Source organism: Triticum urartu, chromosome 2 (genome assembly GCF_003073215.2).
Source record: "Triticum urartu cultivar G1812 chromosome 2, Tu2.1, whole genome shotgun sequence".
NCBI classification, from domain to species: Eukaryota; Viridiplantae; Streptophyta; class Magnoliopsida; order Poales; family Poaceae; genus Triticum; species Triticum urartu.
In genome coordinates this window covers 12,672,814-12,691,920 of record NC_053023.1, presented here as the reverse complement: position 1 = coordinate 12,691,920, position 19,107 = coordinate 12,672,814, and the positions used below count along the sequence as shown (strand labels likewise).

Sequence of the window (19,107 nt, the reverse complement as noted above, 5' to 3'; positions counted from 1 at the left end):
CTACGGCAAATACAGTGTAAACATCATGGCAACTTTTGGCCAATTTTTTTCATCGAAACATATCAACATGAGATCTAGTTTTGAAGATCTCGTCGAGACGGATCTAATGTTGAAAATGGATTTTTAATTGGATTTTTAATTAGGAGATAAAATATTTTTAAGCCAAAAACCAAAAAAAATTCGTTGATGTCATCTGTATTGATGTGGCAAAATGAATGGTACTAGAGGCGTTTGGGTCATGTTGCTTCATGCCACACGTGTGTGCGTTAACATTTGCATTCTTTTAAGGAAGTTTTTGTAATGGTTAGTTTTCTTTAATATAGGACTCGATTATTCTGAACATCCGATTTTTAGGCATGAAAAATCAGATGCTTTTCATGGCAAATTAGGTCAACCGAGGATGACATGTTCAGTTGTCGAGGATAGCAAACCCACTCCAGTTTATTTTTTTATCAGGAAATTCTCGTCCTTACAAACTAAATTTGCCATCATCATGCCGATATCAATTCCTATGGAAACGCTTGATTTTCCATGCCTAAAAATCCAACATCAGATTTTTAGAATTCCTGTTAATATATGATCTTCAGCCTTTTCGCAAAACCAAAAAAAAAGAAAAAGAAAAATGCTCTCAGGGAAACACACACAGACGGGATCGATCTATTGCCACGCGCACATATCGTGCCTGTTATTTGCTATGTATTTTCCCACGGTATATCACAGGGTTTTGTACATGTATATATATTTTTTTCTTTTAACATAGTACAATGGAAGTCGCTCACATACATAAGCATACAGTCACTCCTATGAACACAAGCACACCACTGAGAGACTGATCCGGCAGCAGCCAACTAGATAAGTAGGGTCAGGACTCGTATACAACTTAGACATGTACCATGATGGAACTCAACAGAAGACGTGCTTAATTAGTGCGCCGGCAGCAACTTAGACATCTGCCAAGGACAGAAGTAGGTACCTCCTAAATGACATCCTGGAATATGACCTTTGCGATGTGGCTATCAACTGTTTCATGTGAGCAATGAGCCGAATAATAGAAGCTTTTCACCACGTTGAGAAATGTCCTCCTGGTCTCTATGTTGATGCCATGGCAACCCTGATGAACATGCCAAGATAGTTCTTGCATCTCCAAGTTCACTTGCCGGTGTAAGTCCTCTGTGTTTTCCATATTTACCCCATTCTGTTTTTCCACATCGAACATTTTTTGGTTATAATTAGTCAAATCACATGCAACTCAAACGGAGGTACATGCATTTATGAATCCAGGATATACAATGCACCTACACACACACCTGAGCAAGAACTATTGTGGCAAGCTTGCGGCAGATGGAAGAGGTGAGCTGCTCCAGCTGGGAATAATCCCAAAGGTTGAGGTTTTGCTCGGCCGTAACATGCCTTCCTGAGCAGATCTCGACTGTGCGAACCAACAACAGTGCTGTATCCCCTTCAATGGATCCACGGCTCTCCTTTGCCGTCCATGCCATGAGCCACTGCTTCCACTGCAGGTTCCAAAGAAAATACTCAGTTTCGTATCTCGTAAAGAAAAAATCAGCATTATATATATGCACATTCATATATAAGTGTAGTTGTTCAATGAACTTTACAGCTTCATGAAGAGCACCAGAAGCGTCGTCAAACGAGACAAGGTCAATAAGGTCTTCAAGATTCTCTGTTGAGCCTTTTGGTCCCCTGCAATGCGTGCACGCACATGTTACATTGACCATCACTGAGGCTAGACTCTGGAGAGGGAAAAAACTGTGAAGCCGCATGCATTGCATACCCAGTGTGTCGAAAGTGAGAGGTCACCGCCCCGGCAAGCACTGCCATGCGAGCCCATCCTAGACGCTCTGCTGCTCGGCCAGGTTCGAAGATGTTTGCTGAAGCTAGGAAGTAAGCCGTGAGCGCACTCTTTGGAGTGCCACCATACCTCTGTAGATGGTTCCTGAAATACCACCTGCATGCACTCTCAAGTAAGAATCTTTAAACTGCCCCGACGTCTTATATTTAGGAATGGAGGTAGTAGTTGTCATTTGCCCCTAGAAAAGATCGCTTTTATTAAATCTTAATATAACATCAATAGGATGCAAAGCAAATGAGTCAATACCCGGCCTCTGCATGACAAGGATTCATACAACCTAATCTAGTTGTCTTATGGAGAAGTGAATTAACTGAACCTGATGCTAGACTGGTAGAGAAGATTGACCGTGACTTACTTTCTGAGGCCATTCCACTCAAGTCGGGAGAGTCTTTGATATTCTTTGAAATCAGCTTTTGCCATTTTAAGGTACAGGTCATTGCTCACAAGTTTCATTCTGAAAAGTCAAGTGTCAGAACCAAATATATGACTTCCATAACTGGAATTAAGACTTGGTGCTAGCTGAATACCATTATTACACACTACATAGGATGGTTGTTACCTGTAGAGGACCTTGCCTATCCAAACATCGGTGCTGCCTCCATACTGATCCAGATACATCCTTGTTTCAATTCGAGGCAAACTTGCTTGCCAGGGGAAGTTCAGTGTGTACTCAACCTATTTTTTACACGTACAAGGCACCATAGAATTACTCATTACTCCGTGTCTGTTGTCAACCAAGGAAATTAAGTTCTAGCTGGACTTCATTCCCTCATATATAATTAACTTGAATGTGTTGCGACATACCTCACCCGGCAGGTCCTTGGCGATGATCCACTTGTCGTACAGTTTGTTGGAGGCTTGTCTCTCTTGGAGGAATGACTGGCAATAGTTCCCAGCCCGTGCTAGGACGTCGTCGTCACCGGGGAACATAAAGTGAGATGCACGATAAGTGTTGTGCATTGGGGTGACAGATGAGTGGTTGGTCTCCATGGGGAAGCATACAAACTTGCCGTCCTTCTCAAAGTGCTTAAACACGGCTGCATTGTGGATGCACATTAGTCAAACTTGATCTAGCATGACCGAGCAGTTATGCATGCCAAAGCACTAATACCTCAAAACAAACAAAGATGCACTTCTCAAATTTTGAATCTTGTTTCATTCATAAATTTGACTGACAAAATATTAGTTACATACATGGAGTGACATCATAGCCATGCTGACGGAGGAGACGGAAACCCATGGCTGTGTCATCAATATCCGTGGTTGGGCAGTGCGCGTTATGAGCCAGTCCCTTTCGAGTCCAGCGCCTGTTCAAATTGTATATATACACACACAACTCCGCTCAAAATAGTACTCTATTGGTCTTGAAGAAAAACACTATTACTACCCCGTTTCAAAAAATATATATAACTAGTATTTAGATGTATTAGACATTAACATTTATTCATATAAACATGAGTTTGGTTAGTTTTGTGCTAACATATAGGTATGAATAATAGCAATCATGAATGTGAGAGACCATGTAAAATTCTAACTTAAGTTCAGGCAATGAGTTTCCAAACATGTACTCCCTTGGTTAAAAGTAAAATCTGATTTATGATTTGGAAGTCTCCAGCATGCCGCTAACTGCTATTTTGATATGCAATATATTGCTGAACAAAATTTATATATGAGCATGTATTTTATGATAAATCTGTGGATACTTTGATGGCTTTACCAAAAAAATAGTCGTGTATACGCTGACTGCAGTTAAGTTAGGAACTCTTGAGTGGAATTATTTCCGAACATCATGTGTTTGCAATACGATGGAAGTAGTTTATGCTACCTGTAAATATAATCCATGCACTGCTCGATTTCACTTGTGAAGTGCCTTGATATCCCCAGACGCATCAGCCGATCGACCACCCATAACTGCTCAAAAATATCCATCGCGTGGGTACATGGTACTGAAAAAAGGGAAATTCTTAGTATACATATTGGGCATTGCAAGGGATTCCTACCCAAGAAAAGTTTGAATTTGTGCTGGTTGTACAACAAGTATAGTGATTTTGAATTACCTCCCCCATCGAACTTATTGACGAGCCTCTCCAGAAACGCAAGGCATTCCTTGTCACCAGTCTGACTGAGGGCAGCAGCTGTGGAAGCAGGCGAGGAGTGGAAGGAGCCGTCCGGACACCGCAACTTGAGGAGCTTTTCCCAGTCCAACTGCAAGTCTGCCATTCCCTCCAAGCTGAAAAGTAGGGTGGTTGGTGTGGCATGTAGTAGTTCGAGAGGGATCCTATAGTTTGAGACTCAGATTAATTATTTCCTAATAATACATACTATTCAACTCAATGTCCAAATCCAGGTTAGATGCAGGTATGCATACTTTGAGAGCTTTAGATTTCTCTTGGTATATATCTCCTCCAAAACGGGGTGATTATAAGGGATGTCCAAATTCAGGTCCTTGGCCCTGTCTAGGAGTGCTGGGAAGTTAATCTCGAAGCCAGATGGCATCCAGTCCTGTTCGTCTTCTACCAACCTGCTCATATTTTCTTGGATAAATGACACACCTACAACAGAAAGAGTCCTCTACACATTAGATAAATGATATTTTTGTGGGAATAAACAAGTTAATTCTTAGTCAAAACAAAGAATCCAGCGATCGATATACCTCTATCACACAAGTTGGCGTTGTCAATTTTCCAGGATTTCAGTGCCACCACACATGCCAGGGTGCTGATCATCCGATCTTGGACCATAAAGAAAGCAGGGTCACCCCATGAACCATCCGGTAGTTGATTTTGAACAATCCAGTCGATGCATGAGGGGAATTGCGGTCCATCGCCTCCCTCAAGGTTCTTGACAAGGGCGACCAACGCCGTGTCATAGGCAGACATATTCGTCGTCGTTTCACCATCACCCAATAACTCCATCGTCGTTCTTATGGCATCGATCATCTGTTGCATCTCGCTGGGTTCATCCTGTAGGAACATTGATATTTTGTTTTGATCAGTGTTCAGTATAGTAGTATATGTTTGTAAGCTTGTGCATAGTAGCCAATTAATCTGCTCAATGAGTTAATTTATATGCAATGTATGCTCACCATGTGTCGTCTGTTGTCATCAACATCCAATTCACCCACTTCTACCTCCGGATATGATGGGGATTTGCTAGCTAGCACCAACCCTAAATATCAGGCATGGCAAGTGGAAAAAATACATGTAAGTCATATGAAATTAGTACCCATTTAAAATTATAACCTGAAGCACCTTATCACCAATTCAGAATCGAATCGAGTCCTGCTTCGGTACCCCCCCCCCCCCCCCCCCCCCCCCCCCCGCCCCCCTTAAAACTTTGAAAAGGGTATTATTGTCCGTCCACCTTAATCCAATAATTAATCCCCTCAATTACTCAGCAATTAATCAGGGCTTAGGGCCTACTCCATCCATCCGGGTCAGCGTTGTCCGTGATCAGAGTACGTCATTTTAGACTTCACATAATTATTGCTTAAGATTTCAAAAAATATATTCTTAATGCCCATTGCGCCCTTAATAATGAAGGAGTACGAAGTGATCTTAACCATTGATGTGTTTAGGGGGGGTGCCGAAATAGAAGTGTTCACATTTAGATGCAGTACGGATTTTTTCTGGCCGACCTTTTTTTCGATAAAGGATGGATTTTATTTACTTAAAATGAAGCATCAAGGAGATACAAACACAATGAGTGCACACCCGGCCTCTGCATAGCTAAGATGCACATAATCAACAGCAACACACACATAAACACGTCGGCAAATAGCAAAGTCATATAAGGCCAAAGATATGCCTAAGCGTGGAAAAAGAAAAAAGAAACCCCAAAACAGAGGACATTGATCTGCAAGGTACAATAATGACAGTATCCACACCAATTGACACCACAAAGACGACCGGAAAGGTTCTTCAGTAGCAACGCATTCATTTAGTCAACAACACTGAAGTGCCGCCGTCGCCGGATCCAACCATCAAAGGTTAGATTCTAAATGTTCACCTTGAAAAATAAGTCCATGCAACATATCCGAGCAATGCCTTTAATAAGATAACGATGTAGAAGCATCACCGTTGCTAGGTAAACCCAACTTGGCTTTCCGGCCGGCCTAAACCTCTAGATCAACATCATTCCAAGCCTTAGGTGCACAAGAGACAAGATGCATAGAAGAAGTTCTATTTATTTTAAGAGGCGACAAAAGCTTCCATGAAAACATTTTTTTGTGGGAAGGTGAGCCAGGAACACTGATTAAGTAGACCATGCATGCATTCTGGTCAGGAGATTACCACATTGTCGACGCCGAGAGTTTAGGTGCAGGGAATGTCGTCGCCATGGCTCGGTTGTCGGCTGGCCGAGCACCGGAACATGCCGGACTGCAGTGGTAAACGTAAGCATTCTCCGTCTTCTCTGTGTGTGTGTGTGTCTGTCTATCGCGGATGTTGGCTCGGTGATGAGCTGCTGCTTGCCGCCATCATCAAGTATTTGTAGAGGAGCGCTCGAGGTGAAGATTCCACGTGTTTGCTGATTTATACTATTATTATAGCCTCTGGTATTGAAATTTTCAAAGCAAAAGAAATTCTACGCATGTGGAGAAAAGTCATTCCACACATTTTTGAACAGGCCATTAGTAATACGTCCCGCACGTGGATTAATTCCAAGACGGCGGCGCGCCACTAGTACTAATACGTCCCGCACGTGGATTCATTCACTGTAGTACACGCGACTGCAGTAGTACGTCCATACAATGTCTTTGTGCCACTGTGTTAATATAAGAACATAGTTACGCAGATCCCTGGACCTGGTAGACTTCCACGCCCAAGGTAAGAGCAGCAAGTCACACGGCACTTGAAAGTCCAAGTTATCATCATTCAATGTAAGTACAAGTCTAGTATACGGTGCGAGGCGGTAGTAAGCGAGACGTCTTGTTTTCTCTTTCTGAGCTGGAACAAACTGTTGAGCAAATGGTATGCATATTCCATGCACGTACTTCCTCGGTCTCAAAATAAGTGCCTTAACTCTATACTGTATAAATTTAGTATAGAGTTGAGGCATTTATTTTAAGACGTAGAAAAACACATCCTTATACTCCTTTCTTTTCGGTTTATAAGGTTTATCTCAAAATTTTAGTTTATTTTATTTTATAAGGCTTAATTTGATTGTTCTACATCATAAGTTTAGATTCCAAGGTGCATTAAATAATTGCATGCAAGTATTAAAAGAAAATTGACCAATGCATGTACTTTATGTATGCATGCATTACGATTAATACATCGGTAAACATAATTTTTTAAGGAAAACAAGAGCATTAATTGAGTGCTTTTTCAAATTAAAAAAAGTATTTCACCACTCACCATCTACCTTGGCTGGTGTGATTTTTGAATTGAGCCCTATAAACTGAAAAGGGAAGAGTATTACTTGTAGTCGTCCGCTTGTTCCTTGATAGCAAGTGCTATAGAGTGTAAAGTTACTCCCCGCAATTAAGAAGTTCTTGTGACAAACTAATGATAGCAAGTGCTATAGACGCGATTGTCTGAACTTCTGGATGGATGGGTTCAAGTTAACTGATAAGTGGTATAATCGACTTCAACTCAAGAGGCGTTTGTCAAAGCACGTGCTGCTAGGGACTGCACGTGCCATTCGCATTCCTGACTGCAAAGTTAGCTACGGACTGCCAATGGCGAATGGCGAATGGCGAATCTAGGGACTGCGTACATGTGCTGCTAGGGTTCAAATCAAGCGTTTCCACATGAACCCATCCACTTGCGTTTGGAAAATCTAGGAGCACATGTAGCTGTTTTCTTTGCCGATTTATTTCGCATTCCTGACTGCAAAGTTCAGGGTCGTCAGGTAACAAATTTTCTAATTTGGCCCGCGTGGAACGATGGCCATGATTAAATGGCATCCACGACGACCGAGAGAGCCGCTTACCCATTCCATTATTAAACTAAAGTAATTGTTCTCTCGCAGACCCGACTAATTGAGTTGGAATGCAGGGATTGCCGAACTAATCTTGAATGAGGTTGATTTTTCCCAACTCGCTTATTCTCACCTTCTTAATTCAAAAGAGAAACATGCCGCTTTGAAGCACCACAGGAGCAGCTTACCTTGGAGCGGCTTGCCACCTGTTATAAGGTTCAATTTTTGTAAATGGTAATGTATTGCAGTATTTAACAGCTACCATAAGCTATTGCGGACCTTTTTTACATGCATGGAAAGTGACAGACAGAGACGCTGGTCCAACAATCCGGAAACGCTCCTTCACGAGCGAGCGTTGGAACGAGCGATTCCTCTTTCCTCGCGGGCCCACACATCTTTCCATATCAGCCCACATACGTGCGTACAGCGCTGGACCCTCCCTCCTTTTCTCTCCCAGTGAAACATAATCTCACCGCCCCCTGATTTCAACTGGTGGGGCCTGGGGTGGATTCCGGATTTACCTCAAACATAATTTCCAGATTTGCTAAAAATGGTAAGTGTAGCCTGTCTGAAACCGCTCGCTGCCAGAAAAACAAAGGACCGTCAGTCTTCCAAATAACTTGACCAGAAAAAACCAGAAGTCGAAAACACAGAAGAATACAAGTGTCACCAAGAGTTGAAAAAACAGAAGTCAAAAACACATGACTGGGAAAACCAGAAGTCAAAAACACACAATTCGCTCCTAGACTTTCCAAACGCCAAAGCTGACAATGATGAAGTTGTATCCACGTGACTTTTCTGAACTTGTACACGTCGGCTTCAGATTAGCTAACTAGTTGTTGCGTTCCCTTTCTTGAAAAGGAGGTTAATCCTCGGCCTAACCTTGACAGCTCCTCCGACACGCTGGATGCTAGCTGTAGTGGGGTCCACAGATGGAGCAAGTGGAGATGGGTAGATAACCACCAATATAATATGGGAAATATTTCTGTATCTACCCATCGAATTCTGCATCGCTATCCGCTCTCCCCGCGCTGCACCAATAGCCACTCGCCGCGCCGCCCTCCACTCCGGGGACGGCGTACACCCTCCGTGCGCATGGCTTCCTAAGTCTCCCTCTCTCGGGCTCGTTCTTGTCGGAGCCCTCCTTCCCCGTTCCTCCACCGTCACGGCCGCAGCTGTGGTCCATCATCGTCCCGCAGGTTCTCGGAACAGTGTTCGGACCCATCGTTCAGGGCAAAGGTGGTGAGGCCGGTCCGTCCCATGCTCCGGCGCCTGTGCCCACGCCGTGGCAAACCAAGAACAGCCGGCGCAACAGGGCCGCCCGTCCGCGCTCCCCTCCGCGCCAGCCGCTCCAACGCCAGAGGATGCGCAACCTGCCCGCCGTTCGGCCCCGGCCGGACTCGCGCCTCCCCGCCGTGCTCTTCGGTTGCTGCTACAATTGTGGCAGCGACGATGGCCACATCTCAGCGGAGTGCAAGAGCCCCATGCGTTGCATCAGGTGCGGCGGCATCAACCACATCTCGAGGGGGTTTACGAGGCCGCGCAGCTCGTCTTCAGTGTCCCAGCCCCTGCGCCCACCGCCGGCGCGCGCCATGCTCCCTCAGTGACTGGCACGGCCCTGCCGCCGCCGCCTAGACGCCCCCCACCTGGAGCTGTGCGCCTTTCCCCCAACCCCGCGGCGCGCGTGCCACTTCCGCCGCCCGGTTCTGATGCTCTGCCAGCTTCGCCGCCTGGGCCGCCGTCGCCCAGGAACAGCTCGCACAGAGCGACGAAGCCCGCGGTGTGCAGGATGGAGCCTGGCGCCAGATTGTGCAGTTGGAGTCCATAATACTCGAGGAGACCTGTGAGGAAAGGGTGGATATGGAATCCTACGCCTCTCAGAAGAAAAGAAACGAAGCACCCCCGCTCCTCTTTAGAAGGATTGGGGAAATTTTCCGCCAGGGCTTCGCCATGAAGGGAAGTTAACCCAGCCCGAACGGAGACTAGATCTGCGGGAGGAAGATATCCCTGCCTCTCAAGTTCGAGTGTGACACAGAGCAGCTTTCCCAGTCGCCTTTTTAAGGGCCGTAGGGGCGTGAGGAGGAGCTAGGAGTGCTGGCCATGTTTGGATGATTTCCTGTGGCGAGTTTTAAGGATTTCCGCGTGGTGTGGAATGGCATCTGAGATCCAATCCCCTTAAATAGACTCCATCCTTGCATGGACGAGGGGTTACTTATAAAAAATACCTGAATCGTTCGCATTCGTCTGACACGTGGAAGCCGTAGTGGCGGCGGCAAAAGACATGATATTTAATACGGAGCCGAACTATCGTCAGTCCGAATTATAATGGAGAATCCGCCTTACAAAGCCGAAGACATAAAAACCGGATACTACATCGTCATTGAAGGCAAATTCGGGGGCTACTGAGGGATTCCTGGATCAAGGGGTCCTCGGATGGTCAGGATATGTGACATGGGCCGGACTGATGGGCCGTGAAGATACAAGATAGAAGGCCTTCCCCCTTGTTCGTATGGGACACTCCTTTGCGTGGATGGCAAGATTGACATTCGGATATGAAGATTCCTTTCTCTATAAACCGACTCTATAACCCTAGGTCCCTTCGGTGTCTATATAAACCGGAGGGTTTAGTCCGTAGAGGCAATCAGAATTCAGACATCTAGGGTTTAGCCATTACGATCTCAAGGTAGATCAACTCTTGTAACCCTTATACTTATCAAAGTCAATCAAGCAGGAAGTAGGGTATTACCTCCATCAAAAGGGCCTAAACCTGGGTAAACATCGTGTCCCTTGTCTCATATTAACTTCGATCCTCAGACGCACAGTTCGGGACCCCTACCCGAGATCGGCCGGTTTTGACACCGACACGCGCGACAACCTTAGTATGGTGTGTGGGGGAGTGTGTGCGAACTCGATGTGGCATGGGGGTGCGCGGGTGGTTGCCCGGTAGAGGAAGAAGAAGTGTGGGGGAAAGTAGATGATGAATCGGCCGCGAGGCGAGCAACCCAAATTTGGGCTTTCGCTGGCTCGTAGCACTCGCGATAAAATATTAGTTTCATTGGAAACAAAAATACGTCATTTTTACCAAACCACGAGGACCAACATATAGCAGTTGCCCCAACATAATCTCAAGTATCAAATTATTTACCGGACAACTAGTAGTCAAATACTCCATCTGATCATAAGTATAAGATGTTCTAAATCTTTTCTGAATCGGATGTGTATAGACACGTTTAATTGTGGTTGTTCTCTCATCTCAGTCTATAAATAGCCCAAACGTTTGAACTGACCAGCACTCTTCATATCCAACCTAAATCTAGGGCGGATATGGAGACGCCCGGACGCACCCGCCATGCCGGATACGGCCCGTGCTGGCCCACCCGGTCCCATATAAAATGGACTCTATCGTCACTCTAGCTGGAATCCAAGCCGCATTCCACTTCACTCTCTCGCTTCCAGTCCACTCCCTCCGTCCACAAGCTCCCGTCCGGTGATCTACTAGCCTCTCTGACACGACGGGCAGCGGATCCGAGTCCTACACCTCCAAATCTGTTAATCTCGAGCTCATCTCGCACAACCCTAGGGAGGAGACGACCGTCCGCCTTGCACTCCGCCGCTCCCGTGAGGAGGCCACCTGACGACAGCGCTTGGAACCCTTCCGTCAGGAATCCATTGCATCGTCGTTGCGGTTTGCCTGGCGTCCGAACAAGCTGCGGATGTGCAACCGCTTTCTTTGCACACTGAGGCGAAGGTGAACGCATAGTCGTCAGCCGACACAAATATGGAGCGGCATGCTCATCGTTCGAGACAATGGACGCGGGAGGCGGTGGCATTCCTCGCAGCGGTAGACGTTGGTGAGTCAGAGTCACATTCTCCGACGCCTCGTGTGGTGCATGGCCAGCCCGGGCGCCACAACCACGTCATGGTGGACGTCGCCGGCTCCTCCCAAGGTGGATCCATCATCGACCCCATGTCCATCAGCAGTGTGAAGGTTCCGGACTCCGACGAGGAAGAGTAGGGCATCATGGAAGACGATGTTTCCCTGAGTCCCGTGAGTCGGTCTGTGTCCCATGTCCTACTGAACCTCGTTGGCGACCGGACTAACACTCTGAAGGTTACAGCCGGCCACCGGACATGGGCACGGCGAAGTTGGACAAGCTCCACTTAGAATAGTTTTTACGTTGCATGTAATAATACAGATTTGGTGATTTGGAAATGGTGTTTGTTGTTGTGGAATCAATTTTGTGTGTGTTGTCCGGTCACTATCCGCGGAGGCGTCCGGGCATGTCCGCGGGCGTTTGAGGGGCATATTTTGGTACTTCTGGTTGTAGATGAGCATCTACAGCTGCACCTAGCTAATCCGACCCATCAAACGTCCGCGGACGAGTCCGGTGCATCCGTGAACAGTGACCGCAGCATCTTAAACATCCATTCACTAAAATTAAGGTACTCTTATGGAAGTTTTCTTTAACCCAAAGAGCTGCTCAAACACACTAAGAATTCACTGCATATTGGTGGCTTTAGCCAAGACATGGTCCACAAAGAAAATTGTGTCATGAGCATCTTGTAGAATAGACAGCTCGTCATGTACTAAATGAGGAATGAGGTTCTACGGGTAATGACCATCCTATGAGTTTACATGTGATATTAGGCCAATTCTAAATGCAGCTTCTTTAGAATTTATGGTAGCCAAATATTTATCACACCTTTGGTTCCGACACTTCACATTTCAGAATGCATCTTGTGAGCAACATACTGTACCTTAAAATGGCTAAGGCTGATTTCAGAGAATATCAAAGACTTTCCTGACTTGAGTGGAACGGCCTCAGAAAGTAAGTCACAGACATTCTAGCGATGCCTCTATCCTCAAAATAAACTAGCTAATAAATTGACAACTAGATTCTTGCTTGAGACTTGAGAGTATGTGCAGGTCGTATTTCAGGAACCATCTTTTTTGACGGGGAAATATTTGGAGCTTTTATTCAACAATCGAAGCCCCTAGGAGGCTAGTTACAATGATGCCAGGGGCAGAGTCAAACCAACATTCTGTTACATCCAGTGTGCTTGCATGTCTAGCACATAGGTGAGCAGGGTAGTTGGCTGTTCTCGAAATATATTGAATACAGAAAGACTTAAAACTAGAAGAATGCTCCAAAATTTCGGACAGGATGGGCGCCACAACAGTCCTATCATCATGACGCGAGTTCCAGAGATTAACGACCTCCAGGCAGTCGGATTCTATCACGACTTTCTCATAACCCCTGAGCTTAGCAAATATGACACCGTCTCGGATTGCTAGGGTTTCAGAGATAAGGGGGTCGGTAATCCCCTGATAAGGTTTACACTATGCAGCTCTGAAAGTGGAATGGGATCGAGCAACTCCTCCCACCCCTCCTCTTCGAGCTTCCAATGCAACACTGCCATCAGTGTTTATCTTGACCTCCCCCTCCTCAGGTGGCCTCCATCCATGGCCCAGAAGCAGCCGGGCCTGAGCCTTTGGTAGATCAAGCAAAGCTAAAGTATCTCTGGTCATTTTCATGGACTGTATTGGGTCGAGGCCACCTTTATCATGAGTTATATTATTTCTAGACGTCCAAATAGCCCACATGATCGTCACCAGTTTGGCTCGATCGGACTCGGAGGACTTGGGATCACAAATGATATCCTTTGACCATGTTAGAGGGTGTAGGTCAGGTCGGTTTACCCCAAGCCAAACCGGAGCTTGAGTCCAAAACCCTCTCACGTGGGAACAATTCAACAATGCATGCATCATGTCTTCATCTTCATGCTGACAAATTTTGCACTGGCTCACTGTTGCTATATGTCGATATTTGAGTGTGGATTCTACTGGCAGAATACCTCGTAAAACCCTCCACCAAAATACTCTCACTTTTGGCAGAACCTTCAGTTTCCATAATGTGGTCCATAACTGTTTCTCTGTCGTTGATGTTTCGACTACCGTCCCTTCCTCTAGAGCCAAATGCTCGTTCTGAGTCACGAGAGCGCGGTAAGCTGACTTGACAGTGTATGAACCAGATCTCTCCAAAGCCCATGCCAAAATATCATCACCACCGCCAATCCTTAGGGGGATGTTCAGAATGGCGTCTGCATCTGATGGTATGAAGTTCTCTCTGATTACCTGATCTTTCCAGAGCCAAGTTTCAGGGTCGATAAGATCAGACACTTGCTGTAGCTGCGCATTACCAATCTGAGCAACCGGAGTCATAGTTCTGGTATCAGGGATCCATTTGTCCTCCTAGATAGAAACGGTCATGCCGCTTCCAATGCGCTTAAGCAAGCCCGATTTCAACGCTTCCCTGCCTGCGATTATAGCCCTCCACACAGCAGAAGAAAACTTAGGTGCAGTAGCTTGCATGAAATCACAGGAGTGGAAATATCTTCCTTTCAAGACCCGCGAACACAGAGAGTTGGGATTCGTCATCAAGCGCCACCCATGCTTGCCGAGTAGTGCTAAATTAAAGAGTTGAAAGTCTTTGAATCCCATCCCTCCTTTAACTTTTGGTGCAGCCAAAGAATCCCAAGATAACCAATGTAAAGACCGGCGATCAAGGTTATTGCTCCACCAGTATTTGGCCATAAGCGAGGCCAACGTCTTACACACTTTTTTCGTTAGCTGGAAGCAAGACATACTGTATGTGGGAATTGATTGGGCGATTGCTTTAATCCTGACTTCCCTTCCAGCGCATGAAATAAGTCTCTCTACTCCACCTTGGAGTTTTGACCGAATCCTCTCCCCGATGTGGTCAAAAGTTCCTCCAGTAATTCGACCGACAGCCGTTGGAAGGCCAAGGTAGCGTTCACCAAAAGCTTTCACTGAAATCTGCAGTGTTTGCTTTAGTAAAAACCTTGTAGGATCAGGAGTGTTTGGGCTAAAAAATATTGCACTTTTTTCTTTATTCACTGCTTGACCAGAACACTCCTCATAGATGCGAAGAATCTCATTCAACCGATGAGCACTCTGCACCTTAGCTTGCAGGAAGATCATGCTATCGTCCGCAAAAAGTAAATGATTGGTCCAAGTGTTGGGAAACGCAGTAATTTCAAAAAATTTCCTACGCACACGCAAGATCATGGTGATGCATAGCAACGAGAGGGGAGAGTGTTGTCTACGTACCCACGCAGACCGACTGCGGAAGCGTTGACACAACGTAGAGGAAGTAGTCATACGTCTTCCCGATCCGACCGATCCAAGCACCGTTACTCCGGCACCTTTGAGTTCTTAGCACACGTACAGCTCGATGACGATCCCCGGCTCCGATCCAGCAAAGCGTCGGGAAGGAGTTCCGTCAGCACGACGGCGTGGTGACGATCTTGATGTTCTACCGTCGCAGGGCTTCGCCTAAGCACTGCTACAATATAATCGAGGTGGAATATGGTGGCAGGGGGCACCGCACACGGCTAAGGAACGATCTCAATGATCAACTTGTGTGTCTAGGGGTGTCCCCTGCCTCCGTATATAAAGGAGCCAAGGGGAGGGGGCCGGCCGGCCACGGAGGGCGCGCCAAGGGAGTCCTACTCCCTCTGGGAGTAGGATTCCCCCCCTCCCAATCCTAGTTGGAGTAGGATTCGCTGAGGGGGAAAGAGAGAGAGGGGGGCCGGCCACCTCTCCTTGTCCTAATAGGACTAGGGGAGGGGGGAGGCGCACGGCCCATCTTGGGCTGCCCCTTCTCCTTTCCACTAAAGCTCATTAAGGCCCATACAGCTCCCGGGGGGTTCCGGTAACCTCCCGGTACTCCGGTAAAATACCGATTTCACCCGGAACACTTCCGATATCCAAACATAGGCTTTCAATATATCAATCTTTATGTCTCGACCATTTCGAGACTCCTCGTCATGTCCGTGATCACATCCGGGACTCCGAACTAACTTCGGTACATCAAAATGCATAAACTCATAATAACTGTCATCGTAACGTTAAGCGTGCGGACCCTACGGTTCGAGAACAATGTAGACATGACCGAGACACGTCTCCGGTCAATAACCAATAGCGGGACCTGGATGCCCATATTGGCTCCTACATGTTCTACGAAGATCTTTATCGGTCAGACCGCATAACAACATACGTTGTTCCCTTTGTCATCGGTATGTTACTTGCCCGAGATTCGATCATCGGTATCCAATACCTAGTTCAATCTCGTTACCGGCAAGTCTCTTACTCGTTCCGTAATACATCATCTCGCAACTAACTCATTGGCTGCAATGCTTGCAAGGCTTATGTGATGTGCATTACCGAGAGGGCCCAGAGATACCTCTCTGACAATCGGAGTGACAAATCCTAATCTCGAAATACGCCAACCCAACATCTACCTTTGGAGACACCTGTAGAGCTCCTTTATAATCACCCAGTTACGTTGCGACGTTTGGTAGCACACAAAGTGTTCCTCCGGTAAACGGGAGTTGCATAATCTCATAGTCATAGGAACATGTATAAGTCATGAAGAAAGCAATAGCAACATACTAAACGATCGGGTGCTAAGCTAATGAAATGGGTCATGTCAATCAGATCATTCAACTAATGATGTGACCTCGTTAATCAAATAACAACACCTTGTTCATGGTTAGGAAACATAACCATCTTTGATTAACGAGCTAGTCAAGTAGAGGCATACTAGTGACACTAAGTTTGTCTATGTATTCACACATGTATTATGTTTCCGGTTAATACAATTCTAGCATGAATAATAAACATTTATCATGAAATAAGGAAATAAATAATAACTTTATTATTGCCTCTAGGGCATATTTCCTTCACCAAGGACATCGATAGCTAACCCGTATGCCTCTGTCGATATAAGCCCCTCCATAGAAATTCAGCAGTGAAGTGAGGCCCTCGGCACAAAGCAAAAACAAGTAAGGTGATACGGGGTCACCCTGACGGAACCCCCTGGAGGGAGAGAAGAAAGGGAGAAGCTCGCCATTTACTCGAACAGCAAACCGCACTGAAGTTACGCACTTCATAATGAGACGAACAAATTCCAATCCAAACCCCATCTTTAGCATAATCGCTTCGAGGTAGTGCCACTCGACGTGATCATAGGCTTTCATCATATCTAACTTAATAGCACACGCAGCATTTCCTCCCTTCTTCCTTCGCTTCATGGCATGCACGCTTTCATACGCGATTAAGACATTGTCTGTTATCAGGCGACCCGGGACGAATGCGCTCTGCTCCGGTCCAACAATATCATCCAAAAAACTCTCTCAGCCATCTGCAGAGGTATGGTGGGACTCCACAGAGCGCTCTTACGGCTTACTTTTTAGCTTCACCAAATATCTTCGAACCAGGCCGAGCAGCAGAGCGTCTTGGTGCTTGCTGAGGCAGTTACAACTCACTTCCGACACATTGGGTATGTATGCAGCCTCATAGTTTTCCCTCTCTGGAATCTGGTTTAGTGATCATTGATGCAAAATGTGTGTGCAATTCATTGAAGAGCTCCATGCTATTCAACAGAGAATCTTGAAGATGTTATCGACCTTGTTTCGTTTGACGATGTTTCCGGCGGTCTTCGTAAAGCTGTAAAATTCAAGAAACCACTACACTTTGATATCGTTGTTGATATGGTATGGAACTTTTACCAGATATGAAATGGCGGAACCTATATTTTCTTTGGTAACTACAGTGGAAGCAGTGGCTCATGGCATGGAATGGAAAGGAGGGCCATGGATCCGTTGATGGAGATACAGCTCTGTTGTTCGTTCGCACAATCGAGATTTGTTCAGGAAGGAATGTTTCAGGCGAACAGAAACTGAACCTTTGGGATTATTCCCAGCTCGAGCAGCTCACCTCTTTCATTTGCCACAAGCTTGCCACAATTGGTCTTGCTCAGGTGCGTGTGTACGTGCATTGCATTCATATATCCATGTACCTCCGTTTGAGTTGGATGTGATTTGTCAAACTATAACCAAAGAATGTTCAACTGGGAAAAACAGAATGGGGCACGTATGGAGAACACAGAGGACTTACACCGGCAAGTGGATTCGGAGATGCAACAACTATCTTGGCGTGTTCATCAGGGTTGCCATGGCCTTAACAGAGAGACCAGACACACATTTCTCAATGTGGTGAAAAGCTTCTACTACTCGGTTCATTGCTCATCTGAAACAGTTGATAGCCACATCGCAAAGGTCATATTTCAGGATGTCATTTAGGAACAACCCTCTTCGGTCCTTATTAGAATTATTAAGCACGTTTTGTGCTGGGTTCCATCATGTTACATGTCCAAGCCTTTTTTTCGAACCTGCAAGGACTGCACGTGAATATTTAGATAGAATGGAAACAAGGTTCCAAACGACATGATACATGTCTAAGTTGTACAGAAGTTGGCTGTTATAAAAATACATGTACAATCCCCTGTAACCTACCACGGGAAAACACAAAGCAAATAACATGCACGTTATGTGCGTGTGGCAATAGGTCGATCTAGTCAGGATGAGTTCCCTGCTTGCATGTTTCTTTATTCTTTTTCTTTTTCCCCCTTCTGTAGCACTACTGCAGAAATGTTTACACACGTCTTAAATGATGTCGCATCAATTTCAATCCATGCCATTGCTTTTTTTTTGAAATACTGGTGGCATGGGCATATTTTTTATGCCACCACTATGTCATTGTCGGTGGCGTGTGAGTAGGCAATTACGCCACAACTGTGTGGGCCCAACAGCCTGCCCAGTTGCGAAATTATTTGTAGCATGTCAGAGACTCGACACGCCACTGGTTATGTACTAGTTGTGGCTTGGGCTATGGACAGCTAGTGGTCTATTTTGGTCCTTGTTTTGGGTTCGTGTTTTCATGCCCGAATATTTGCGATGCGGGCTGCGAATATTTGTTGTGTCTCCTTCCCCTTCCACTTTGCCCCATTTTATCAGGCTGGCCGCGCCCAATTTGTTGTGTTGTTATAATGGATATACTGATTGATACATAGTCCAAGATGATATGCTTAGTGTGGATCCCCGGGTACCGAGCTCGAATTCGCCCTATAGTGAGTCGTATTACAATTCACTGGCCGTCGTTTTACAACGTCGTGACTGGGCAATATATATTGTAGGAATGATAAATTTTAGGCTGAGTAATCTGTAGATTGATATGCTCAGTGTGGATTGGTAATTTTGTAAATTTAGTTCTAGACTAGGTAATCACCCGTGCATTGAAACGGGAAAAATAGGTATAGCTCAAACGACGTGTGTAAGCTTAACTCCGAGTTACCCTCTCTGTTCCTTTATATAAGGTGTATTATTTTCGGCACGGTGACCAAGGCATTGAATGACAAGTTGAAAATAAGAAATTTGTGAAAACAAAT

At 45.8% G+C, this 19,107-nt stretch overlaps 1 protein-coding gene across 1 annotated transcript; it reads right to left on the bottom strand.

Annotated features, from left to right (window-relative positions):
* Positions 1-658: 658 nt before the first annotated feature.
* Positions 659-6,365, bottom strand: LOC125535114 (syn-copalyl diphosphate synthase-like). Its single transcript, XM_048698166.1, has 14 exons — positions 6,166-6,365; positions 4,959-5,041; positions 4,527-4,836; positions 4,242-4,425; positions 3,931-4,151; positions 3,699-3,819; positions 3,068-3,180; positions 2,678-2,910; positions 2,433-2,548; positions 2,229-2,327; positions 1,796-1,969; positions 1,620-1,704; positions 1,308-1,514; positions 659-1,195 (listed from the first exon to the last, which is right to left on the bottom strand). The coding sequence occupies exons 1-14, from the start codon at positions 6,272-6,274 to the stop codon at positions 977-979; spliced, it is 2,274 nt and encodes a 757-aa protein (XP_048554123.1). The 5' UTR covers positions 6,275-6,365; the 3' UTR covers positions 659-976.
* Positions 6,366-19,107: the final 12,742 nt, after the last annotated feature.

Excerpts from the sequence above, each read along its gene's own strand:
- LOC125535114 (XM_048698166.1), bottom strand. The coding sequence starts at position 6,274 with ATGCTTACGTTTACCACTGCAGTCCGGCATGTTCCGGTGCTCGGCCAG. Across the intron at positions 3,181-3,698 it reads TGCATGGATTATATTTACAG|GCGCTGGACTCGAAAGGGAC; the intron begins GTAGCATAAACT and ends CAATTTGAACAG. Across the intron at positions 1,515-1,619 it reads CTGGTGCTCTTCATGAAGCT|TGGAAGCAGTGGCTCATGGC; the intron begins GTAAAGTTCATT and ends TGGAACCTGCAG.